At 35.8% G+C, this 25,868-nt stretch overlaps 3 protein-coding genes across 5 annotated transcripts; 1 reads left to right on the forward strand and 2 right to left on the reverse strand.

The window, feature by feature from the left end:
* Positions 1-481: 481 nt before the first annotated feature.
* LOC6651324 (ADP-ribosylation factor 2) lies at positions 482-1,456 on the reverse strand. The gene is made up of 4 exons (XM_002072518.4): positions 1,284-1,456; positions 946-1,208; positions 754-879; positions 482-677 (listed from the first exon to the last, which is right to left on the reverse strand). The coding sequence occupies exons 1-4, from the start codon at positions 1,348-1,350 to the stop codon at positions 591-593; spliced, it is 543 nt and encodes a 180-aa protein (XP_002072554.1). The 5' UTR covers positions 1,351-1,456; the 3' UTR covers positions 482-590.
* Positions 1,457-2,569: 1,113 nt separating this feature from the next.
* Positions 2,570-16,903, forward strand: LOC6651325 (polycomb protein PHO). Of its 2 annotated transcripts, XM_023180706.2 has the most exons (6): positions 2,570-3,114; positions 3,179-3,290; positions 3,349-4,233; positions 4,762-4,881; positions 4,942-5,123; positions 16,826-16,903. In XM_023180706.2, exons 1-5 carry the CDS (start codon positions 2,997-2,999, stop codon positions 5,105-5,107), a joined length of 1,401 nt encoding a protein of 466 aa, XP_023036474.1. In that variant the 5' UTR covers positions 2,570-2,996; the 3' UTR covers positions 5,108-5,123; positions 16,826-16,903. The 2 variants fall into 2 exon arrangements, with proteins under 2 accessions (XP_023036474.1, XP_002072555.1); XM_002072519.4 differs by lacking the exon at positions 16,826-16,903 and having other exon boundaries at positions 4,942-5,372.
* On the reverse strand, positions 9,104-25,617 carry LOC6651326 (osmotic avoidance abnormal protein 3). 2 transcript variants are annotated; one of them, XM_023180705.2, is made up of 8 exons: positions 25,460-25,617; positions 11,605-11,829; positions 10,924-11,550; positions 10,082-10,869; positions 9,819-10,002; positions 9,592-9,715; positions 9,278-9,478; positions 9,104-9,206 (listed from the first exon to the last, which is right to left on the reverse strand). In XM_023180705.2, the coding sequence occupies exons 1-8, from the start codon at positions 25,529-25,531 to the stop codon at positions 9,190-9,192; spliced, it is 2,238 nt and encodes a 745-aa protein (XP_023036473.1). In that variant the 5' UTR covers positions 25,532-25,617; the 3' UTR covers positions 9,104-9,189. The 2 variants fall into 2 exon arrangements, with proteins under 2 accessions (XP_023036473.1, XP_023036472.1); XM_023180704.2 differs by having other exon boundaries at positions 9,104-9,478; positions 25,460-25,616.
* Positions 25,618-25,868: the final 251 nt, after the last annotated feature.

The following is a 25,868-nucleotide window of genomic DNA, read 5'->3' on the forward strand; positions in this document are numbered from 1 at the left end:
TCTGTCCGTCTCAACTCTTGTATTCATTACTTAGTATTTCAATGAATATCTACGTGACTTGGAGAAATGACACAGCACGCGTGAACCTTGTACATATGTTCGGACTTGCGCGTTTGTACAATTTTTGTTTGCATTCCATTGTCAAGTCTTCTGGATACTAAACACTTGGTAGATAGCCACAGCTTTCTGCAAGTCCTTTTGTACTTATCTGCACTTTAAACTTTTTTTTATGTAAATACATACATACATATGTTATGTACATCTTCTCACCAAATTTTTAAACGCTTGTTTAACAAGGCGCTGTTACTGGTTTTTTTCTACATGTGTGTTGTAAAATTTGTTGAATTAATAAACATGTTATGAAAATCTTTGTTACTTTTATTATTAATTACGTAGTAAAACATTTCACATAAATTTTGCATTTATTCATGTCTGTCTAGAATCACCCCTTCACTGCAGTTTCGAAAATATGCGAGTAAGCTTAATATTCACATACGCATTTATTTAGAGTCTAATCAATTGTTTTCAGTGTAGGACAATACGCATTCCTAATTTACAAGACGAAGGTCCGGCCATCTCTCGAGCATCAATCATTTCTTGGCCAGCTCCGCGGACAGCCAGTCCAGCCCTTCATAAAGACCATGCCCTTGCGTGGCACATGTGGCTTGAATGAACCACTTAAAAAAACACAAATTAAACGGTAATTGAGTTAAATCAATATTATCTTGAGTTTCAGAGAACTATTTTTCTTACGTGGCGGTTTCTCAACTGATTCAGATGCAACTTGTCGGTTAGTTCAGCTGCACTCATGGCATTGGGTAGATCCTGCTTGTTTGCAAAGACCAACAAGACTGCGTCTCTTAGCTCATCCTCTTGCAGCTGCGGAAACGACAGAACAGAAGGCAACAGGTTATAAATCTATGCCTTTTTTTTGTATATACATACCATGTTTTGCAACTCCTTTTCAGCCTCGTTTATTCGGTCACGGTCGTTAGAGTCCACGACAAAAATTAATCCCTGTGTGTTCTGGAAGTAATGACGCCACAACGGTCGGATCTTGTCCTGGCCGCCCACATCCCATACAGTAAAACAAATATTCTTGTACTCTACAGTTTCCACATTAAACCCAATGGTGGGAATTGTAGTTACAATTTCACCTAGTTTGAGTTTGTATAGTATGGTGGTTTTTCCGGCCGCGTCCAAACCAACTGCGGGCGAAAACACCAATAATGAGTCAACACGAACAGTAGCAAAATTAAAACATGACCAGAAAAGAAACATACCCATCAAAATCCGCATCTGTTTCTTCCCAAAGAGGCGCGTCAGCAGGCTGGATATTGTCAATCCCATCTTATAATTTCTTTTTCGGACACTTTATTGTTTTATGAATCGCCTAGAAAATAATTTTACGATAAGAACTTGATTATTTTCGATGTGGCACAATCGCAGTATTCTTTTTGATCTGGCAGCACCAGTTACAGTGATGCCAGACCAGTAATAAACAATCTGTATTTTAGACCCGATTCCCACACGATCCATCCGTGGGGAACGGTTGGGATTAGCGTTGGATGTGAAATAGTGATTCCCACTGGCATCCCCATCTCTTAACAGCTAATTTTACAATTGCTGTGGCAGACTTGTTGCAAATTGCGAGTAACAAAGTAAGAATTTTAAGTTTCTGCAATTGTAACATAAAAAAATCAATATTTTTTATACGTAGTTAGTAATTTACACTATTTTTTCATATTTATTGACTTTAAATAGACAATACATTTGTCTGTCAGCCTATGCCCATGTATGTATATGTTTATTTTTAAATAAATAAAACTATAAACATAGTTTTATCGAAAATGTCATACAAAATCGATCTTTAACAACTAAAAACTCATTCTGGACCAATAGAAAAAATTTTGGACCATTGCAAAATTTGTTTAGATTTTGTTTCTCTCTGTTCGTTTTTCAATTAGCTTTTCAAAATTATGCTATATATAGCGAAAACGTAAACAATAAATGACAAAAACACACAAAAATAATTTAAATTAAATTTTAATACAATCAAAGAAATTTTACGCAATCTGGTAAAGGAACATTCAAACATAAAACTCTATGCATTTAAAGTTGTAGTTCAATTTTGCTTAAAAATTACTGCAGGGGTGCTTTGAAAACATATTTATTTTATATTCTATATACACAAAACAATTACCTATTTTATGTTAGAACAGTTTGAGTAAGTATTAAGATAAAACTTATACTAAATCATTATTAATTATTAAATAATAAGCGAAGAAGATCGCAAATTAACTGTGTAACTGTCGCATAGCCACAACTACACATGCAGCTGAAAATTATATTAATTTTGTACTGTGCCGCCACTGCATAAAAACTCCTGGAATATATGAAATGTTTGAACTTATAAATGAAAAGAAAAAATCTAGCATGTACTAACCAGTGGTGGCAAATGTTACTTTGTGGCAATATGAATAATAATTTAGTGAATGTTTCAATAATTTTACGAGTGTATCATCTCTAGTATTAATCGATAATGGTTTTCGCTATTTCTTTCATTGCATTATCTTTCGTTATGTTCTGTGCGTTTCTTTTTTGTTGTTATTTTTCTTAGCAACACAAGAGCAGTTTAGAAGCTCATTTAAAAACCCTTGTACTTTTGGAAATACTTGAACTTGCATTTGTGTTAGTTAAATCAAACGCACGCGATCCTGTACAGATCTCTTTACATCTCACCCTTTGAGACAAAATGAAACTGTTCTTGAAATAAAGAATAGGTTCGCGCGATTTCATTAATATATTTCCTCTCTCTGGCAAGAAACTACTCCCTTATTCTGCAGTCTGTATTTTATTCACTACGCCGCTAAACTTAAACCAAACCACAGTTGACTTACGCATACATATATGTACCTGCCCATACACACACACCTGCGTCAACACAAGCATACAGTCATATATGCATGTGTGTGTAAAGTACAAAGAACTTAGCAATGGATCGCGATCCGCACTCTCTCGCCGGCATGGCGTACGAGCGCTATGGTATCCTTGTGGAAGACGAGGAAATCACAATTGCCAAAGCCGATGTTAATATTCAAACTATGACTGATGGTAAGTTAAAGCTAGTTTTAGCGGCTTTCTTGGTTGATTTTCAAAAACATTTCTGGTGTTACAGTTTTACTGCCCTCAGGATTGGGTGACACATTTATGCAGGAACCGCACTTCAGCTCAGAAGATAAATCTGTATTGAAAACAACAGATGGTGTTTACCTGTCTTCTGATAAGATGTGAGTAGATATGGGACTTTATTTCATGCCATCTTAATGAAATTATAACAATTTACAGAAAGAAGGAACCTAAGCCACATACCTTTGCGGAAGAGCGGGAGCAGGTTTCCCATGTTTCCGCGACTTCAGATCTAGTTGGTCCCGCTGTTAGGTCAAGGCGTTGGGAACAGAAGCTAGTCCAAATAAAAACCATGGAGGGCGAGTTTAGTGTCACCATGTGGGCATCAGGGGGCACTTCCGATGACGATGATGTTTACTCCGAGTCTGATAATAATTTGCGAACTCGAGCTTGTGCCGAAGAAGGTGACATCATTCACCAGCAAGAAGCTTGCGGTCCTGTTGATACGTTTCTACACGAGCAGATCGTATACCAGCAGGTGTTTAACCCACATCAAATAAGCTTAGGTCCATTAACAACTGAGCAGTTGTACAAGGAGAAGGTGCCAACAGCACCAATTCACATTTCCATTCCCCCATCCAAACCAACAATAGCACCAAATTGTGGACCACATCCAGTCATTTCAATGGAACTGGAAAGTCAAACGCTGCTGGGAGTAGACAACAGTTGTGACGTAAATACGGGAAGTGAAACATTGTCATACAGCTACCAGTCGCTGACTACTTCCGCCGAGTCTGCCATTTTATCAGCCCCTCCGGCACAGCTGCTCATTGAAGAAGCTAATTTAGGACAGTCAGCCGTCGAGGATGATAAGAAAATCGCCTGCCCCCATAAAGGTTGCCATAAAACTTTTAGAGACTCGTCTGCCATGAGGAAACATCTGCATACGCACGGGCCTCGTGTCCACGTATGCGCGGAGTGTGGTAAGGCCTTTGTAGAAAGCTCAAAGTTAAAACGACATCAACTGGTCCACACTGGCGAGAAACCGTTCCAATGTACATTTGAAGGCTGCGGCAAACGCTTCTCACTAGACTTTAATTTGAGGTGAGATTGAACTGCAATTTTATAATACTGTTAGAAAAGTACGCTGAATCTTTAATAACTAATTCTAATACCTAGATGTTGGGAACTTTAAAAGCTAGAGCCACTCAGTTTAGAAATCGTATTCTTAGAAACTTTTAATTTTCTATTTTAATTTTGTTAAAATCGGATAAAAATTACTTTTGTGTTTTCGTAGTTACACTATTCCTTTTCATGTTTTCAAATATTAATCGATAGGAATTCCACACACTTATTGAACTTGCTGTTTTAAATTCGAAATGAAATGGCAACAGTTTTCAATTTATTAGTTTGTAATTTAAGTTAATTGAAACACTATCAAATCTATCGAATTGATTAAAAGACAATTAGTTTGAAATTCGATTGATATTGCTTGACATAAGACAGATCAGTTCTTAAATTTGCAATAAAGGCATGAAATCTAAACTGCCGATTTTAACTTAAATTTATATTCAAAAGTAATTGAATCGCAAGATTTTATTTAAATGTTTGTTGTTTTAAAATCTTACGCAGGACACACGTGCGAATCCATACTGGAGATAGACCATTCGTTTGTCCCTTCGACGCTTGCAACAAAAAATTTGCCCAGTCCACGAATCTTAAGTCGCATATATTAACGCACGCAAAGGCCAAGTAAATTTAAACATATTCGTCTAGTAGTATTATTGTTTAATTAAATTTGTTTAACTTCAGGAGAAATGGAAACACCTCCCGCCATGGCACTTGCTCTAACAACGAGGCGGATCCACACAGCCCACACAGTGAAGAGACTTCGGGAAGCCTAATAAAATCGGAATTGGGAGATCACGTGTCCTCTACCGCCTCCGACCATGCCCCATTTATAGTGTATGCAGACTGATGCGTGTCCTCTTTAGATAATTATAATTTTATACATGTACATACATATTTTTGTATATGTAAAAGTTTATGTATCTTTTGCCAACACATTTTAATTTTGACTTGATTTATTTTTTTTGTCTAATTAAATCGCAAATCGATGAATTTATTCACCAGAGCTTAATTGCGATGAATGTAAAAATATTATGGCACATGTCTTCAGCTCCATTATAAGCTAAACCGATTACAGTTCTGTCAAAGGAAAATAAAATAAGAATACAAAACTATATAGGTTAATTTTGATTAAGGGGTTACATCTAGTTAGAAGCTCTCAAAAATGAGGTTTTTCAAAATTTTTTCCTGAGAAAACTTCTAAATTTATTATTTTAAGCATTTGTACATATATTATGGTAACTATGAAGAGTATTTAAAAATTTTTTATTTGTCAAAATAACAGTTTTTAAAGCTGCTACAGCAGATCTCCTGGAACCCCTTTTAGAGAAGGCATTTTACGGTGACCACTATATCTCTGAAGTGGACTATCTCAAATGAAAAAACCAAACGGATTTCGTTAAAGTAATGTATAATATTGTAATCAATCGAAGGAATAAGCAAAATAAAATTTTTGGACAAAATGGCGGATTCTCAAAAAAAAAATCTATTTTTTGCCATAATTTTGGCGTTAAATTGTGTATAAAAAAGACAATTTTTATCGGTAATAAAAAAGCTTCGATTAAGTACTAGAAAATATAGTTTAGAAGCCTGTGTAAAAATTTAAGAAGAATCGGTTCAGCCGTTTCTGAGAAATCTTGGTCACCGACTTTCAAAACACAGTTTTGAGAAAGACAAGGTTAAAGTTTTAAAGCATTTTAAAATGTACTGACGCGTCGTTACATTTATGCGTGTAACTTCATAAATAATCGTCGGATTGATTGAAATTTTTAGAGTGTATACATAAATACATGTACATTACAAAAAAGGAAAAAAAAAAATTCGATTTTTTGAAAATTCTAACTAGATGTAACCCCTTAATAAATTCCTTGGTAAATTACGCTTTATTAGTATAATGAAAAACTGTGGGCATATAAAAATAACAGAGTATTGTCATTTTCTGAAACATTAGATCCTTGCCGAGTAGAACTATTTAAAATTTACTTAGAATTTAACAAGTTTTAAAGAATCTCAAAAAAAAAAATTATAAAAGCTGACCTTGGATGCGCTGAGCCTAACATTTGCCTTCTAGTGTGGCCATTTTAAAATGATGAATTAATTTCCTTGAATAAGTTTCCTTGTTCAAATATTTTTTTGTATTTCATGCGGTTTTTTAAAGTTGGAGAAATTTCTCACTTTGCCTACTTTGGCCAATTTAAATGAAATGCGACTGCAAGGACCATTTTCCTTTCGACTTTTTGACTAGTCGATCAATTTCTTTTGACAATTATTTTCTAAAAGTAAACATTTTAACGTTTGTACTACTTTTTCTGTACTTATGTTCTTTATTTTATGATATATAACAGTTTGAACACGTAAGATCTAGTTAACATTTAATAAAACTTTAGTTAAATGCTTCGCAATGTCGAATAGTCTAATCGGTCCAATGGCACCACATGGAAGATCTTAACGAAGATCAAGTCCAACTAAGTCGATATGCTAGATTAGTTTTAAAATCGTAAAGTATAACTTAATTGCTTATTTTTAACTCCACATGCCAACTCTAAATTATGTATAAATTTTGAAGCGATGAATTGAAGTTATCTTTTGATCTTAAAGAGAAATAACATTTTTTATTTGCACTTATCATGTAATAAAATAAGAAAATCTTCTTGGAAAAATTGTGTTGTATTTTTCCTATTTCTCTCAATGTTCGTGTGATTCGCACGATTTCTAGCCATCACAATTTTATTAAAAAAAATAAAGATTTTCGCAAAAGTTTTAAAATAACATTGTTTTGAATATGGCAAACTGTTGATTCATTATTTTCTTCATTTAGTGGCAGAAATCTTATGTACGCCTCCTTCCGCCACGTAAATTTAAACAAAAATGATTTTCATAAAAACTATTACATTCTCAATTTTGGCATTTACACTCATTTAGAAAGTGCACAGATTTTTCCCCAGGTCGCCAGAAGATCATTAGGGTTTATGTGTGGGAAAGGGCCCGGCTACAATCGGTTCCAAAAGTGGTCCACTCAATTTGGACATACTTTGGGATAATAGGGCCAACATGCTGCCATAAGTTTTCAGCATTTTTTTGATAATACTTCTCTGTCTGTATACGGTATATACCTATCTATTTGTAAAATTTGTTATCAACAATTTTTTTTGAACGCTTCAACAGCATCTTCAGCGGAGGAAAAACTCATGACCACGTATTTTTTTCTTGATGTGCGGAAACAAAAAGAAGTCGTTGGGCCCACATCAGTGCTGTGCAAATAACCCATGAATTCGCAATTTTTTGGTCGGTCAAAATGACGATGGTTTGAGTGTTGTCGTGGTGAACAATTATTCCTTTTTCTAGTTTCTCCGAAGATTTCAAGAAAACAGAATCGACCGTCCTTCGTTCCTCAAGCGAAACAGTCGCACGAGACCAGTTTTGCCGAAGAAACAGGCGGCCATTTGGTTCAAAGTGAATTTGGCTGGGCTTTGAAGACTCACACGGTCGTCTCATACGCCTAGATCCATGATTCGTCACCTGAGACGATCTTATAAACGTCTTTTGAAGTATTTTTTCAACATTTCTTTCCACTAATCGAGTAAGATCCTTTTTGTGAGCGATTGCCAAATTCGGATGGGATCCAACGAGAACGAACCATTTTTACTGCCAGGTGTTTATGCAAAATCGAATATATGTTGGTGGAAGAAATACCCAATGAGGCCTCTAAACCCATGCCGATGTACGAAATGTTAATGTTTTTATTGAAAGGCACTTTTTATTTATACATTTATGCGTTTAGTTTTTGTTAAGGCAAAGTCTTTAATGCCAGCATCATGTCAGTTAGACAAGATCGCTAAATTATTGAGCCGTAAGTGCTCATTGTTGATCTTAGGTAAATTTGGACAAGCTTAATTTTGAAAATCCACGTTACTAGCATTTCTTATGGCCACAGTGAACGAATTTCGACGTAGACCTACTTCACAATAAATTTAAGCAATTCAGGTGAGAAAAGAAGACAAATGTCCGCAGTCGAAGACTTGAGAGAATCCCGTTCGTCAATCCGTAGTCTGTATTATATGTATTGTTGACTAAATCTAATAATAATGCAGCTGTTGACAATGCTGACTAATTTCAACAATGACTCTGATTAGCCTTAAGTGAATTTTAAGAGACAAGAAAGCGTCTCCAACTAGTTTGCTTCTTAATTGATTATCACAAAAGATTGGTTATTAACTTAACGCACGTAACAATCTATAATTCTGACAAATTTGAATGTCATACCATTTGCACAGCATATTCTTGTTTTAGTTTTTATACTCTTGCAGAGAGTATTATAAAATTGGTCAGATGTTTGTAACGCACAGAAGGAGACGTTTCCGACCCCATAAAGTATATATATTCTTGATCTGTCCGTCTGTCCGTCCGTGCGTATGCGTTTTACTCAGCCATCTTAAGAGCTATCGGGCTGTGCTTTTTGTTATCTGGAGCAGATCAAGTATGGAAATTATCAGGATCGGACCACTATATCATATATGTAGCTCTAGAGGAAACATTTTCAAAAAAATTGGAGTATCCCCATGAAATTTACTAATGTGATAGTATTGGATATAAAATATCAGATCCCAAAATTTCAATCCGGTCGGATAAATAGAACACAAGTTACAGTCAATATAAATCGGTTCAAACGCTGCCGACAGCGGTGCTTGCTGCCTACTACGTCATCATGAACTCAACAGAGCACACGCATACACACACAGACGCAACGCTATATAAGCTGTATGTGTATGCGTGACGTGCTTTGCTCAGGGAATGATGGAAGAAGAAGAAAAAATTTTAGTTAAAAGAGTAAAATTGTTTTGTTTGTATATTGATGAATTGAGTTGCAGAAAACAAATTTTGATTCTTTTTTATTCTGTTATCGGTGTTACAGCCATTTGTAGGCTTTTGCAGCTATGTTTTGTCCCGCCCTTGGTATGAAGAGTATAAATTTAAACCTGTTACAAAAACGACGTTTCGTTTTGTTGTGAATAAGTATTACCATTCAATTCGTGAGTTTCTTCAATTGATCCTGAACTCAAGGCATTCTCCGTCATTGGATGTGAGGTCCAAGCACTAACTGAAGATTTACCTAACAAATCTTTAATTTTTAAGTGTTTGTGATCTGCAAGAGTAGTTCCTTCGGGGAAAGTTAATCGTGTTGCTTTAAGTGATATCTTTTTTGCATTAAACGGCAAATCTCCTGCAAAAAATGTTAAGAATTATCCATTACATTAATATCCGCTTTGAGGTTACGGTTTATCTATAAATTACGAAACTTAATTTGATGTCTTATCAATGAAAATGTGATTTTACCTTTATACACCTGCGAACTTTTTGTTCGCAGTGCTCGGTCTCTATTTTTTTGTCGATTTGGGCGGAAATAGTTTTTTAGTATATTGACTTTATCCGATTCGTCCAATTCATCAGTGTCAGAACCCTTAAACAGAAAAGAGAAAGTACTATGCAGTTATGAGCTACTCAAAGAACGCACTCTAGATGTAGAGATGTTTGGAGGAACTAAATTTGCTAAATTCTCATACCTGGCCATTTTCAACTGATTGAAGACAATCTAACGTTCTTTGACTGTCCTTGCTGCGGCCTTGCCTGTTATGATGACTTGCGCTTAGCTGTGTAGGTGGTAGTTTTATAGTATCGGAATCAGGAATCACCCAAACTTTCAAGTCATCGTTCCACGTTGAGTTCTCCAATATGTTATCAGGATTCCTTTTTGAATATGTAAATTAGAATTGTTATATTATGATTAGGCATTTATGTATTATGTATATTATGTACTTTAACATACAAATTTTTGCCGCTCCTCCAAAGAAAAGGCTGCACTCTGGTCAATAGTTGTTGATAGAACTTTATGTTGCGACCGAGGTGACGAATTTCATCCAAATAATCTTCCCTATCTAACTGAAATTCAGAATTTAAATCAAAAACTTCCCGTTCCAGCATCTTTATTTTCTGACGGCACACTTTAATGTGGTCGTTTTTTACATTTATTTCCTGAGCTATGCTGGCATAATGTACTTGCAAAAACTCACGATCCTGACTTTCAACTCTGCTCAGTGCATGCGCAATTGCACTTAGATGCCGTTCTGCCTCCATTTTTCGCAACCTATGCCTTTCCCTTAAATTAAGATCATCTGCTCGTTCGCCACCTATTAAAGCTTGCTTTATCAAATCGATTCTTGTTCGTGCCTGTAATTGAAGTTCAGAAACTGGATCTGACTGTTTTGCGAAGTTATCGGTCTCCTTAAGGTCGGTGTTATTATGACTAGTCGAAGGTTGGGGCATTTCTAATCTGGAACTGACGTTGGAGCTTTTTTTAATGAGGTCTGTGGAGTCAGGTCGAATTTCGAGTTTTTTATTGCCTTGACTCTCTTCGAGCATTCTCTTCAATTTTAATATTTCACTTTGATACTGACGAAGTTTTGCGTCTTTAGGGTCTTCATTAATATGGGGCTTGTTTGAAATATTTTTAGCTCTATTTGCATATCGCAAAGAGGAAAGAGTCTCATCATAGTTTGTATCTGCTGGCGATATACATGATATCATCAAGGTTTTTGTATTGCCACCCAAAGAGTCCTGCAGGAGTAAATTAGCGTAAAAAAACTACTACATAAATATTAATTTTCGTACTTGGAGTAACCGAGTTAACTTTGAGTCCCTATACGGCACATGTTTTGTCTTTCCATCAACCAGCGATGATATAACGTTTCCCAAAGCAGAGAGAGACAGATTAATTTTGGTCGCTTCCTTTAATCGGTCGCCAAATGCTCCAGTCTTTTGCTGCCTTTCCGAACCTGCCAAGTCGACTAAGTTCAGTTTACCTCGTAGTATTCCTCCTAAGATCTCCTCCGATGTGGTTCCTGTCTCTGACTTTGGAGTAGATGAAGTAAACGATCCTTGAAACTGCTCTAGGCTTACTGAGAATATTGTGTGCGAACGCGAACTGTTCTCATTCATCAGTGTGGAAGCCGTCGCCCGGTTTTTATTCCCAAAACATAGCCAATGATAGCACTGCTTGGCATTTACCACAGCCTGTGTGGTCAGTGAAGGAACTGTTACTCCAATGCCAGGCACTTCTTTGAGTGGATGACTTACAGTGGCCGAAAACTCGTCACCACTCAACAAATCGCGAATGTTTTCATTGTAGATTTCCAGATAGCTCACCAAAGCTAAGAACCTAATGTTGCTTGCCATGGCTATGCTCTCAAATATGTGATCAAAGCATTTTTGTATGACTCCGATATTTGATCCATCTCCCTACAATAGTTATAAATTGAAATCTTCAACATATCACAATCACACATTGCTCACCTGCATTGTGTGAGTTTTACCACAGCCTGTTTGTCCATAAGCAAATATTGTTGCATTATATCCCTCCAATGTGCTTTCAACCAGCGGATAGCACATGTCATTATAAATTGTTTCAGTATTCGAAATGGTGTCATATACAGTGTCGAATGTAAAAACTTTCCTTGGAGCCGTTTTTGCAGAGGGATTTAGCACAGATATGCAATACTCGCTAATTTCAACAACATTCTGTGTGGTATATGAAAAATAGGGCTGTACTATCGCGGTATTAACCCATTGACCTCATATGGTCATATACATATACATATATGTACAAATACAAATTCTACAAATACATGTGAGCCCCATCAAAATCAAACTACGACACAAAATTCTGGAAAAAGAAAGATTTTGGGTGCTCTTCGCAAACTTTTCCATTACTCGATCCTTTTAAACGTGTTTTACAAAAAAACTATAAGAAAATATAAAAAAATGGCACTTAACATTTTAAAACCGTTAATTCCTTCAAAGAACTTTTTATTATGATAACCTTTTAACAAGATTTTTTAATATTTCTATATGAGAAATGATCCAAATAGCGAAAAAACTGTTAAAGTTACCTAAAAATTAAGTAACTATGTCGTCTCGCCGACTTGGGTATACCATACACCAGGTGAAACAAAAATTTAAAATTTCGAAAACCAAGTGTATGTCTATTAAATTGTTTTAACATTATAATCTCCAACTTTGGTGGTTTATAATATGTATAAATAAGTATTTTATTTTTAGTTTGTAAGCGGTGTATCATATCTAATAAAAGTGATTTAAATTACGTTTTCTGCGTTTTGAGGAATAAAATTATCTAGGTTACACCTACTGATAAGAAGTAATTGCTTCAGATTATGTTTATAAATGTCATCTTACGTCCGGTATTAACAACTATTACCAACCATTTTCTTTAATTTGATAATGTTATAATGACCTCATAGATTATTGTTCTTCGATTTTCCGAAATTTTGCTATTGTTTAAGATTAAACATCGTGTTCATCTGAAATGGCTTCACCAAATCAGATGCACCAAGAAATATACAAAACGAAACAAAATCATAACACAAAAATAAGTGATAGATTCATATGACAATTATTGCTTAAAACCAAAGAAAACATGCATCCACACTCAGTGGAAAACACTTAATATTATAACAGCGGCGCGGTATCAAGTAGCCAACGCTGAGCATGAAATATAAACAATTTTCAACGCCCGAAACGTGGGTGAAATGGTATATTAAAGTCGCCAAAATGGATGTAACAGGCAGAAGGAAGTATCTCCAACCCCATAAAGTATATATATTCTTGATCAGGATCAACAACCGAGTCGATCTCGCCATGTCCGTCTGTCCGTATGAACACCTAGATCTCGGAGACTATAAGAGCTAGAGCCACCAAATTTGGTATGCAGTCTCATGTAGTAGGTACAGTTATCGAGTTTGTTTCAAATTTTTGCCACGACCCCTTCCGCCCCCAGAATTTAGAAAAAAACAAATTTTCTTAAAAACTATGTAAGCTACCGACATTAAATTTGATATGTAAGCTAGCTTAATAGACGCGCAGATATTGACTATTTAAAAATTTTGCCACGCCCATTTCCGCCCCCGAAAATTAAACAAAGCTGATTTTCTCGAAAACTAACAAAGCTAAAGTCACCAAATTTAGTATGTATATTGGCTTAGTATGCGCGCAGAATACATATATTTTAATTATTGCCACGCCCACTTCCGCCTCCATAATTTAGAAAAAACCGATTGGCTCTTGCAATTTTGTGACCATCGCGATCAAATTTGGCAGACTAATAAATCTTATCTATTTCTATCAAACTACCAAATTTGATTGAAATCGGACTAGAAACATGCAAAATATACGTATGAATGTATTTTGCTACGCGATCCATAAGGGCAGAATTGGCCGTTGGCTAGTGGCGGCGCTAGAGTGCTCGTGTGTTTGTAGAGTGAGCGAGATAGCATATGGTATGAGGGCATGTTAAAACAATTTAATAGACATACATTTGGTTTTCGAAATTTTAAATATTTGTTTCACCTGGTGTATGGTATACCCAAGTCGGCGAGACGACTTACTTACTTCATTAAGAACAATTGTCGCCTAGAATCTATACATATATATACACAACACTTTTGTTAATAAAACCAGTTCATATTTTTAATTCTATTCCTGTTATGTTTTTATGTATCCCCAAATTTACTGATTGTCCAAGGACAGATTGTAAATAAAAAGAATTGGTAAAAAAAAAAAAAAAATATTTTTAATTCTACGAATGAAGATTGGGTTATTTTTCCTTCTCTCCGGGAATCCCTATTCAGCTATGAAATGACTTCTAGTGCAACAACAGTAAAATTGTAATTTCATCATACAATTAGTTTTTTATACCCTTGCAAAAAGGGTATATTAATTTTGTTCAGAAGTGTGCAACGCATAGAAGGAAGCATCTACGACCATATAAAGTATATATATTCTTGATCAGCATGACGAGACGAGTTCATATAGCCATGTCCGTCCGTCCGTCTGTCCGTCCGTCTGGATCAACGCAAACTCTTCCTAGACCGTAAGAGCTACAGAGTTGATATTTTGCATATAGGCTTGTATATACTGCAGGGGTTGTATATCTCGGATTCAGCCGGATCGGATTACTATATCATATAGCTCCCATACAAACCGCAAAGTCACTAACAGTGACTTTTCTCAATAACTTCGTTATTTACTGAGCTATTGTCGTGAAATTTAATATTGGTGAGTTTATTATACATTTAAACGTTAATCTGTTAATGACTGTGCTGAATTTGATAAATATCGGGTTACTATATCATATAGCTCCCATAGAAACGATCGGTGGAAAACAGTGACTATGATCAATATCTTCGTTATTTCCTATGCTAAGATTGTTGGCCGTTCTTTCGCAAACATTAGCCTTTTTAGATAAAACGTTTTTCCACTTTGAAAAGGAAAGAGTTACCAAAAAAGTTGCAAGGGTATACAAACTTTGACGCGGTCGAAGTTAGCCCGGGCCCTCTGGTTTTTTAATGTGCCAGCGAAGTTTCAATACTCTAGCATTTGAATTGTAGTTTATGCCAAAAAACAAACGAAATCTGGCCCAGTACGGTAGACGATTTCATACGATAAATGCAAAAATTAGTTCTCAAATTCTCAATGATAGTGAGTTTTTCGTATCAGCTCTAGTACCACCTTGAATTTCAATGATTAAGTAAATAACATAAAAGCCATTTAGCTGCTTTCCATTATATTTTTATACCATACACCCATAGGGTGAAATGGTATATTAAAGTCGCCAAAATGTATGTAACAGGCAGAAGGAAGCATCTCCGACCCCACAAAGTATATATATTCTTGATCAGGATCAACAAGCGAGTCGATCTAGCCATGTCCGTCTGTCCGTCCGTCCGTCCGTCCGTCCGTCCGTCCGTCTGTCCGTATGAACACCTAGATCTCGGAGACTGTAAGAGCTAGAGCCACCAAATTTGGTATGTAGACTCGTGTAGTATGTAGAGTGATCAAGTTTATTTCAAATTTTCGCCACGCCCCTTTCCGCCCCCGCAATTTAAAAAAAACGTTTATCTCAAAAACTATTCCAGCTAGAGACACCATATTTGGTATGTATATTCGCTTAGTAAATGCACACATTGTGTATGTGTAAAAATTTTGCCACGCCCTTTTCCGCCCCCGTAATTTGAAAAACTTGATTATCTCCCGTATTTTTTTACCTTATGCAATCAAATTTGGCACACTTAAATTTAATACTAATAACTAGCAAAATACCAAATTTGATCAAAATCGGAAAAAACAGTCGAGTTATGCATATAAACGTTTTTCCATAAGGCCGGATTTGGCCGTTGGCTGGTGGGGTCGCTAGGGTGCTCGAATGATTGAGTGAGCGAGATACTAAGATATGCTTGTAAAAAGCATGTAAAAATGCATTTCTTTAATCAAGTTGAAATATTTGCTTTACTGGTGTATGGTATACCTAAGTCGGCGAGACGACTTACTTACTTCATTTTGGTTGGATAGAGTAAATTTAGTCCTATACAACGATTTTGTAGCTTATTAATCTAAATTCACTTAAAAAATGTTTCTTTAAAATGTGCTTACTTTGATTAACGATCTAATTTAATGCGAAAGTATGCAAGTAAAGACAATTACCCGTTGAATAAGAAAACACAACACTATTTTGTACCGAAAGTGAATCTTTAAATTCAAGAAATCGGAAGTTGATGAAAATTGTGACGAAATCCGTTTATTATACCATGCACCCATGGGCATAAAAAACCTTTTCGACCTCATAAAGTATATTTATGCTTGATCAACAGGCCGTTCGTCCGCCTGTGTGAACACCTAGATCACGGAGACTATAAGAGATAGAGCCACCAAAACATGTAGGTAGACCTCCGCTTCTATAAACTAGAAAAACCCGACTGCATTCTCCATTTTCCGGATAAAATTACTTTAGTGCTTTCGTAGTTACACTATTTAATTTCATGTTTTCAAATATTAATCGATAGTAATTCCACACACTTATTGAACTTGCTGTTTTCAATTCGAAATGAAATGGCAACCGTTTTCAATTTATTAGTTTGTAATTTAAGTTAATTGAAACACTATCAAATCTATCGAATTGATTAAAAGACAATTAGTTTGAAATTCGATTGCTATTGCTTGACATAAGACAGATCAGTTCTTAAATTTGCAATAAAGGCATGAGATTTCATGATTTAGATTTAAACTGCCGATTTTAACTTAAATTTATATTCATAAGTAATTGAAAATATCGCAAGATTTTATTTAAATGTTTGTTGTTGTAAAATCTTACGCAGGACACACGTGCGAATCCATACTGGAGATAGACCATTCGTTTGTCCCTTCGACGCTTGCAACAAAAAATTTGCCCAGTCCACGAATCTTAAGTCGCATATATTAACGCACGCAAAGGCCAAGTAAATTTAAACATATTCGTCTAGTAGTATTATTGTTTAATTAAATTTGTTTAACTTCAGGAGAAATGGAAACACCTCCCGCCATGGCACTTGCTCTAACAACTAGGCGGATCCACACAGCCCACACAGTGAAGAGACTTCGGGAAGCCTAATAAAATCGGAATTGGGAGATCACGTGTCCCATGCCCCATTTATAGTGTATGCAGACTGATGCGTGTCCTCTTTAGATAATTATAATTTTATACATGTACATACATATTTTTGTATATGTAAAAGTTTATGTATCTTTTGCCAACACATTTTAATTTTGACTTGATTTATTTTTTTTGTCTAATTAAATCGCAAATCGATGAATTTATTCACCAGAGCTTAATTGCGATGAATGTTAAAATATTATGGCACATGTCTTCAGCTCCATTATAAGCTAAACCGATTACAGTTCTGTCAAAGGAAAATAAAATAAGAATACAAAATTATATAGGTTAATTTTGATTAAGGGGTTACATCTAGTTAGAAGCTCTCAAAAATGAGGTTTTTCAACATTTTTTCCTGAGAAAACTTCTAAATTTATTATTTTAAGCATTTGTACATATATTATGGTAACTATGAAGAGTATTTAAAAATTTTTTATTTGTCAAAATAACAGTTTTTAAAGCTGCTACAGCAGATCTCCTGGAACCCCTTTTAGAGAAGGCATTTTACGGTGACCACTATATCTCTGAAGTGGACTATCTCAAATGAAAAAACCAAACGGATTTCGTTAAAGTAATGTATAATATTGTAATCAATCGAAGGAATAAGCAAAATAAAATTTTTGGACAAAATGGCGGATTCTCAAAAAAAAAATCTATTTTTTGCCATAATTTTAACGTTAAATTGTGTATAAAAAAGACACTTTTTATCGGTAATAAAAAAGCTTCGATTAAGTACTAGAAAATATAGTTTAGAAGCCTGTGTAAAAATTTAAGAAGAATCGGTTCAGCCGTTTCTGAGAAATCTTGGTCACCGACTTTCAAAACACAGTTTTGAGAAAGACAAGGTTAAAGTTTTAAAGCATTTTAAAATGTACTGACGCGTCGTTACATTTATGCGTGTAACTTCATAAATAATCGTCGGATTGATTGAAATTTTTAGAGTGTATACATAAATACATGTACATTACAAAAAAGGAAAAAAAAAATTCGATTTTTTGAAAATTCTAACTAGATGTAACCCCTTAATAAATTCCTTGGTAAATTACGCTTTATTAGTATAATGAAAAACTGTGGGCATATAAAAATGAAGTAAGTAAGTCGTCTCGCCGACTTGGGTATACCATACACCAGGTGAAACAAATATTTAAAATTTCGAAAACCAAATGTATGTCTACTAAATTGTTTTAACATGCCTCATACCATTTGCTATCTCGCTCACTCTACAAACACACAAGCACTCTAGCGCCGCCACTAGCCAACGGCCAATTCTGCCCTTAGGGATCGCGTAGCAAAATACGTTCATACGTATATTTTGAATGTTTCTAGTCCGATTTCAATCAAATTTGGTAGTTTGATAGAAATAGATAAGATTTATTAGTCTGCCAAATTTGATCGCGATGGTCAAAAAATTGCAAGAGCTAATCGGTTTTTTCTAAATTATGGAGGCGGAAGTGGGCGTGGCAACATATTAAAATATATGTATTCTGCGCGCATACTAAGCCAATATACATACTAAATTTGGTGAGTTTAGCTTTGTTAGTTTTCGAGAAAATCAGTTTTGTTTAATTTTCGGGGGCGGAAATGGGCGTGGCAAAATTTTTAAATAGTCAATATCTGCGCGTCTATTAGGCTAACTTACATACCAAATTTAATGTCGGTAGCTTTCATAGTTTTTAAGAAAATCAGAGTTATGTAAATTCCGGGGGCGGAAGGGGGCGTGGCAAAAAGTTGGAACAATTATTTTCTGCGCGCTAACTAAACGAGTATATAAACCAAATTTGATGTTTCTATCTGCTATACTTTTTAAGAAAAACAGTTTTATGTAAATTCTGGGGGCGGAAGTGGGCGTGGCAAAAATTTGAAACAAACTCGATAAGCGTACATACTACACGAGACTGCATACCAAATTTGGTGGCTCTAGCTCTTATAGTCTCCGAGATCTAGGTGTTCATACGGACGGACGGACGGACGGACGGACGGACAGACGGACATGGCTAGATCGACTCAGTTTTTGATCCTGATCAAGAATATATATACTTTGTGGGGTCGGAGATGCTTCCTTCTGCCTGTTACATACATTTTGGCGACTTTAATATACCATTTCACCCTATGGGTGTATGGTATAATAACAGAGTATTGTCATTTTCTGAAACATTAGATCCTTGCCGCGTAGAACTATTTAAAATTTACTTAGAATTTAACAAGTTTTAAAGAATCTCAAAAAAAAAAATCATAAAAGCTGACCTTGGATGCGCTGAGCCTAACATTTGCCTTCTAGTGTGGCCATTTTAAAATGATGAATTAATTTCCTTGAATAAGTTTCCTTGTTCAAATATTTTTTTGTATTTCATGCGGTTTTTTAAAGTTGGAGAAATTTCTCACTTTGCCTACTTTGGCCAATTTAAATGAAATGCGATTGCAAGGACCATTTTCCTTTCGACTTTTTGACTAGTCGATCAATTTCTTTTGACAATTATTTTCTAAAAGTAAACATTTTAACGTTTGTACTACTTTTTCTGTACTTATGTTCTTTATTTTATGATATATAACAGTTTGAACATGTAAGATCTAGTTAACATTTAATAAAACTTTAGTTAAATGCTTCGCAATGTCGAACAGTCTAATCGGTCCAATGGCACCACATGGAAGATCTTAACGAAGATCAAGTCCAACTAAGTCGATGTGCTAGATTAGTTTTAAAATCGTAAAGTATAACTTAATTTCTTATTTTTAACTAAATTTTAAAGCGATGAATTGAAGTTATCGTTTGATCTTAAAGAGAAATAACATTTTTTATTTGCACTTATCATGTAATAAAATAAGAAAATTTTCTTGGAAAAATTGTGTTGTCTTTTTCCTATTTCTCTCAATGTTCGTGTGATTCGCACGATTTCTAGCCATCACAATTTTATTAAAAAAAATAAAGATTTTCGCAAAAGTTTTAAAATAACATTGTTTTGAATATGGCAAACTGTTGATTCATTATTTTCTTCATTTAGTGGCAGAAATCTTATGTACGCCTCCTTCCGCCACGTAAATTTAAACAAAAATGATTTTCATAAAAACTATTACATTCTCAATTTTGGCATTTACACTCATTTAGAAAGTGCACAGATTTTTCCCCAGGTCGCCAGAAGATCATTAGGGTTTATGTGTGGGAAAGGGCCCGGCTACAATCGGTTCCAAAAGTGGTCCACTCAATTTGGACATACTTTGGGATAATAGGGCCAACATGCTGCCATAAGTTTTCAGCATTTTTTTGATAATACTTCTCTGTCTGTATACGGTATATACCTATCTATTTGTAAAAATTGTTATCAACAATTTTTTTTGAACGCTTCAACAGCATCTTCAGCGGATTAAAAACTCATGACCACGTATTTTTGTCTTGATGTGCGGGAACAAAAAGAAGTCGTTGGGCCCACATCAGTGCTGTGCAAATAACCCATCAATTCGCAATTTTTTGGTCGGTCAAAATGACGATGGTTTGAGTGTTGTCGTGTTTGAGTGTCACGAACAGTGCCTTTTCTCAATAACTTCGTTATTTTCTTTATAATATAATAATATTATAATATAATAATTTTAATATTGGTGAGTTTGTTACACCAAAAAACGACTGTGGCAAATTTGATCCTGATCGGTTGAATATATCATATAGCTTCCATAGGAACGATTGGTGGAAACAGTGATTTCTATCAATAACTTCGGTATTTGCTATGATAAGATTGAAGGCCGTTCTTTCGCAAACATAGGTAAGGAAAGAGTAACTAAGCCGAAGGCCTTAGTTGCCAGTGCTTGTAAATCATAGTTAGGTTAATAGTTTGCAATTCACTGTTTTTTAACGATATAGGTCAGAAGTCAGAAGTGTGCAACGCATGGAAGGAAGCAGATAGTCAGAGATCTGACCATATAAAGTAAATATATTATTGGTCAGCCCGACGAGACGAGTTCAAAAAGAATGTGCCTTTCGTCGATCCGTCTGGATCAGCATAAACCCCTGCTAGACCATACGAGCTTCAAAAATAGCTTGTAAATACTGCACAGGTTGTATATCACATATTCAGCCGTCACGGACTCTTCTCAGAAAGTTTTCTCATTAACCTCGTTTGTTTTTTAAGCCATTGCCATAAAAATTAATAATAGTAAGTTGTAAGATTCCAATTATTTAAAGTCTGTTAAATGCTCATGTATATATATCGATTGTTAGTAATAAGTATCGATTGTTAGTAATAAGTATCGATTGTTAGCAATAAGTATCGATTGTTAGTAATAAGTATCGATTGTTAGCGATAAGTCCTCGATAGGTCGAGAGACGGCGTCTCTCTTCTCTTCCGGCGATGCAACGAGCAAGTTGCATCTGCGTAAAACCCAAAGATTGAATCCGACCAATACAAACTAATCTTTATCATTTTTACTTAATAAATAGGTGTTTACAAAGTTATGTATACATATTACTGACGCTAAAAAATTTGATCAATATCATATGCTATCTCGCTCACTCTACAAACACACGAGCACTCTAGCGCCGCCACTAGCCAACGGCCGATTCCGCCCTTTTGGACCGCGTACTAAAATACGTTCATACTCATATTTTACATGTTTAAACAAATCTACATATTAAATTTGGTGACTTTAGCTTTGTTAGTTTTCGAGAAAATCAGTTTTATTTATTTTGCGGGGCGGAAGTGGTAGTGTTAAAATTTTTAAATAGTCAATATCTGCGCTTCTATTTAGCTAGTGTACATACCAAATTTAATATCGGTAGCTGTCATAGTTTTTAAGAAAATTTGTTTTATGTAAATTCCGGGGGCGGAAGGGTCCATGGCAAAAAGTTTAAATAATTAATTTCTGCGCGCTAACTAAAAGAGTAAATATACCAAAGTTAATGCCTCTAGCTGTTATACTTTTTAAGGAAAACAGTTTTATGTAAAATCTACAGGAGTAAGGGGGCGTGGCCAAAATTCCATATACGTTTACATGCTACAAGAGTCTACATACCAAATATGGTGGCTTTAGCTTTCATAGTCTCCGAGATCTGCGTGTTCAAACAGACGGACGAACGGACGGACAGACGGTCACGGCTGGATTGAATCGACTGTCGATCATGAGGTAGGAGGAGCTTCCTTCTGCCTGTTACATACATTTTAGCGACTTTCTTATACCATTTCCCCCAATGTGTGCATGCTATAAAAATGGTAGTAAGTCCGATTTTTGGAGCTCCATCATACTCTCTCCACTCAATTTTTAGAATTTAACTCTTTGGCAATCAATGGATTCAAAAATCTGACTTCAGCAAGGCTTTTGATTTTGTTAATCTTACCGGACTTTTATTTATACTGACCGACAAGGGTTTTTCGCCTTGTTTCCTTTCTTGCGTTCGAAAGTATTTAACTAATAATTAGAATACAGAAGGGAATTCTTCTTATTCCATTTTTGATCTTTTGACATCGGTTCTATAATCTTGATTCCAGAAAAGAGGTTTAACCGAGACATACGTGTAATGGTGATGGCATATGATCATGAACAGCAGAGAGTACAGCAGACAGCAGAATAGAAGAGCACAGGAGAGAGACACAGTGAAGTTGCAGAGTCGACGAAGCAGCAGTGAGAGAGAAAAGAAGTGAACCGAAACAGCAGTAGTAAACGACGAGAATAATTGTAACTTTTTCCAAACTACTTTTTAATTAAATTAATTAATTATTAATAAATTAATAAACTTAGCAAACCCACTCAACTTACATTTGGGGGCTTGTCGTAATTTGCAAGTTATTTGGAGTTGTCCGGAGGTGTCTCAAATTTGGCCAGAGGAGTCTCAAAAACTTAGCCTCGAATTTGCTGAGTGACGCTGCTGAGAGGGACGGCACTACCAACACAGCGTTCTGGAATACCAATAGTGAGAGGGAGGCAGCCATGCTACACCAGATCGAAAGCAAAGAAAGCAGTTCAAAGAATGGCAGACAAAGCGAGTGGCAACGTGAAGCTTGAAGGATGAAGTTGCATCTGGAGGCGAAGTTAGTGCTACAGGAGTTAAGGCCATGGCTGATAATACCAATTCTAGAGGAACTGGTGCAGTTGCTCGCTTTGAAAGTTGGATCAGACGAGCAGAATAGAAGCAGTGGTACAATCGCAGCGGAAAGCTTTGAACGATTCCGGTGAAACATTGGTTTCAGAATTTTAAATTAAATGCTGAGGTATATGACGTGTCAAAATGACCAAAACGCAAAATTGTTGTTTTTGGAGGCCATACAGGTGTGCCAATATTCGGAGCTACGGATGATGCTGGAGAATGAATCTGGTCAACGAAGCAAGCGCAGTGCTGAGATTCACGCAGAGCTACGTGATCGGAAAAAGCAAAATCATGAGTCATTTCACGAGGGACTTTAGATATACTCTCTATGGTTGCAAATCTTTTCAAGAGCTTCAGGAGTAGTATCCTGTATATGAGCGCGTTGCCGGAAGATCGGCGAAACCTCTTTTGCTAAAAGAGACGAATCAGAAGATATTGCTTTATGTCTCAGATAAGAAATACACTGCTTCAATTGTGGGTCAATTGAGCATCTTCGTAAGTTTGCGATGCCGATACGAAATGTTTCCGGTGCAATAAAGAAAGAAAGATTGTCCTGGCCTAGCTCCAGACATTAATGTTGTTCGTGCCGCAACACGTATGAAGAGGATAGCTGTCAACGGAGTCGATGTGGAGTGCTTGGTGGATACGGGAGCCGATGCATCCCTTGTCACAAAGACGGTATTCAACAATATTCCAAGCGTCATGATGAGGGATGGACTTCAAAGCTGCGAGGTCTGCGAAATAATATGACACGTCCAGTTGGATGCAGATAAGTATTTTCAACATTAGTAATGCAAATTATGGAATTGATGCTCCTACACATTATGCGAAAGATGTTAAACGGCTGATTCAGAACTACAAATTGGCAGAAGCTGTTTTAGAAGTACGCGTATGGCGAAAAACAGCTAGTTTTCGCCAGTCCTCCAGCCGATTGCTTGTGGAAGAGCAATTCGCATGTGCAGTTCGATCTAACTTGAGAGATAGGATAGTTTGAATCTCAAATTATAGTCGCGATCGCGAATAAAATGGGTTTTATAACGGTTTTCCGTGTATCGACCGCAGTAGGCGGGGGCAGTTACATGTCAACCACGTTGTAGGAAATTCATTCATTCATGTTTTAGTTCCAAACGAAAAGTGACTAACGAAAAATGACAAGAAAACGCATAAGAGCTGATTTGAGCCGCAGTGCAAGTAATGCTCGGTACTTGCGAAATGGCAGATCCGAAAGAACAGAAGTACAAATCCAGCAACAAAATACTGATGCACGTGTCAGAATGGTGCAATTGCATCAAGAAGAGCCAGAAGATACGCGAATCTAGCATTCCAGTATGAGCCCGATATTGAATATTATGCTCATTCAAAAGTTGGTGCTATGGACAAGGAATGTCCGCATTGTCATGCTCTGAAATTCAAAAATGAGCCAGCTGGGATGTGTTGCGCGTCAGGAAAAGTGCAACTACCTGAAATTAAAACACCACCTGAACCATTGAACGGCTTACTTATCGGCATGGATCCAGATTCTAACGTGTTCCTGAAGTCAATTCGAAGATTCCATTCATGCTTTCAAATGACATCGTCAGGAGCAACAGAAATAGTTTGAAATACTAGTACAAATGGTTAACACTTCAATTCTACATTCAAAATTAGAGGCCAATTTTATCATAAAATGGGCTCACTGCTGCCAATGCCAAACGAACCACATAAATTCTTAGAAATCTACTTTATGGGCGGCGAGGATTCCGGAAGAGCACTTGCCAATCGCGTGAACGTTTTGATTATAATGACCTTGATTTACTTAATGCCAGGCGCATCGTCAGCGAGCTAGATGCTCTTTAATACGAGCAGAATGAGTTGTTGAAAATATTCAAATCACATATGCACCAATTACAACGTGATAATTACACTATCGTCATTAATCCTGATAAAACACCAGCTGGAAAGCATTCGTAGATTTAATGCACCCATTGTTGATTTGATAACACCATGTTTTTCATACGCACAATTTTACGTGCCATGCTCTCGAGTGGGTAAACCATCCAGTGTTAGCTTAAGATGGACTTACAAAAAATATTGTTCACGCTATAGCATTAAGAGATTGATATTGTTTTAAGGGATAAATTATAATAATTTAAAAATAATGTTTTGCCTAGCTATTTTTTATCTACACTAGAAATAAGTAGAAAATTATTGATATGGCAAAACAACGATTGCCGTGTGTCACAATGTTTGTACTCAATGGACTCCTAAACCAATTAACCGATTATAATAAAATTCGCACACCATGTGCAGTTCGATCTAACTAGAGAGATAGGGTAGTTTAAATCTCAAATTATAGTAGCAATTTTAATTTTTCAAAGGCGGGCACATCGAAGCGTGGCAGGGTTTCTAGTTTATAAATAAAAAATTGAATTCAGTGTGTAGCGTACTTCGATTTTAAGGCATAAACTATAATTCATAATTTAGATACCCGTATCCCATGAAATAAAGCTGCTGCAAAAACGTACAACACTAGTAAATCTATATGTATCGACGTTTTGCTTTTTATACTGACAACCCTCAAACAGAAATAACCTGTACAAATCGATATATACGCGACTTACTTCGCATTTGGCTTTTATTTCTTTTTGATTCATTGGTCTACAACGAACTATAACTTTTACGTTCTCACCCATTTTCACTCGTGGAATAGTTAATACCGACTGACACCTTTCCCGTTGTTGCTCAGCAAAAACTTTGAACTTGAACTAAATAGGACTTGGGAAATTGATTGGCTTAGTTGTACGTGTAGGTGATCTATTATTCAATGCATACCAGGGATTCATACTAAAAAGAAAAGGTTAATTAATTTCCATTTTAGTTAAAATATTCGTCATTCAGTTTTTCATGAGCAGATCCTGGAAAATATGCATTTTATAAGAGATATTGCTTCTCAAACAATTTGAAACAGATAACGTCATTTTCGATATATATTTTGCATATTTACATATATGCAAAATATTTTACGAATAT

The sequence above is a fragment of the Drosophila willistoni genome, chromosome 3R, assembly GCF_018902025.1.
Source record: "Drosophila willistoni isolate 14030-0811.24 chromosome 3R, UCI_dwil_1.1, whole genome shotgun sequence".
NCBI lineage: Eukaryota > Metazoa > Arthropoda > Insecta > Diptera > Drosophilidae > Drosophila > Drosophila willistoni.

Excerpts from the sequence above, each read along its gene's own strand:
- LOC6651324 (XM_002072518.4), bottom strand. The coding sequence starts at position 1,350 with ATGGGATTGACAATATCCAGCCTGCTGACGCGCCTCTTTGGGAAGAAA. Across the intron at positions 1,209-1,283 it reads ACAGATGCGGATTTTGATGG|TTGGTTTGGACGCGGCCGGA; the intron begins GTATGTTTCTTT and ends TTTCGCCCGCAG. Across the intron at positions 880-945 it reads AAAAGGAGTTGCAAAACATG|CTGCAAGAGGATGAGCTAAG; the intron begins GTATGTATATAC and ends TCGTTTCCGCAG.
- LOC6651326 (XM_023180704.2), bottom strand. The coding sequence starts at position 25,531 with ATGGGTGAGAACGTAAAAGTTATAGTTCGTTGTAGACCAATGAATCAA. Across the intron at positions 10,870-10,923 it reads AGTTAACTCGGTTACTCCAA|GACTCTTTGGGTGGCAATAC; the intron begins GTACGAAAATTA and ends TTACTCCTGCAG. Across the intron at positions 9,716-9,818 it reads AATCAGTTGAAAATGGCCAG|GGTTCTGACACTGATGAATT; the intron begins GTATGAGAATTT and ends TTTCTGTTTAAG.
- LOC6651325 (XM_023180706.2), top strand. The coding sequence starts at position 2,997 with ATGGATCGCGATCCGCACTCTCTCGCCGGCATGGCGTACGAGCGCTAT. Across the intron at positions 3,115-3,178 it reads TATTCAAACTATGACTGATG|TTTTACTGCCCTCAGGATTG; the intron begins GTAAGTTAAAGC and ends CTGGTGTTACAG. Across the intron at positions 4,234-4,761 it reads TCACTAGACTTTAATTTGAG|GACACACGTGCGAATCCATA; the intron begins GTGAGATTGAAC and ends AATCTTACGCAG.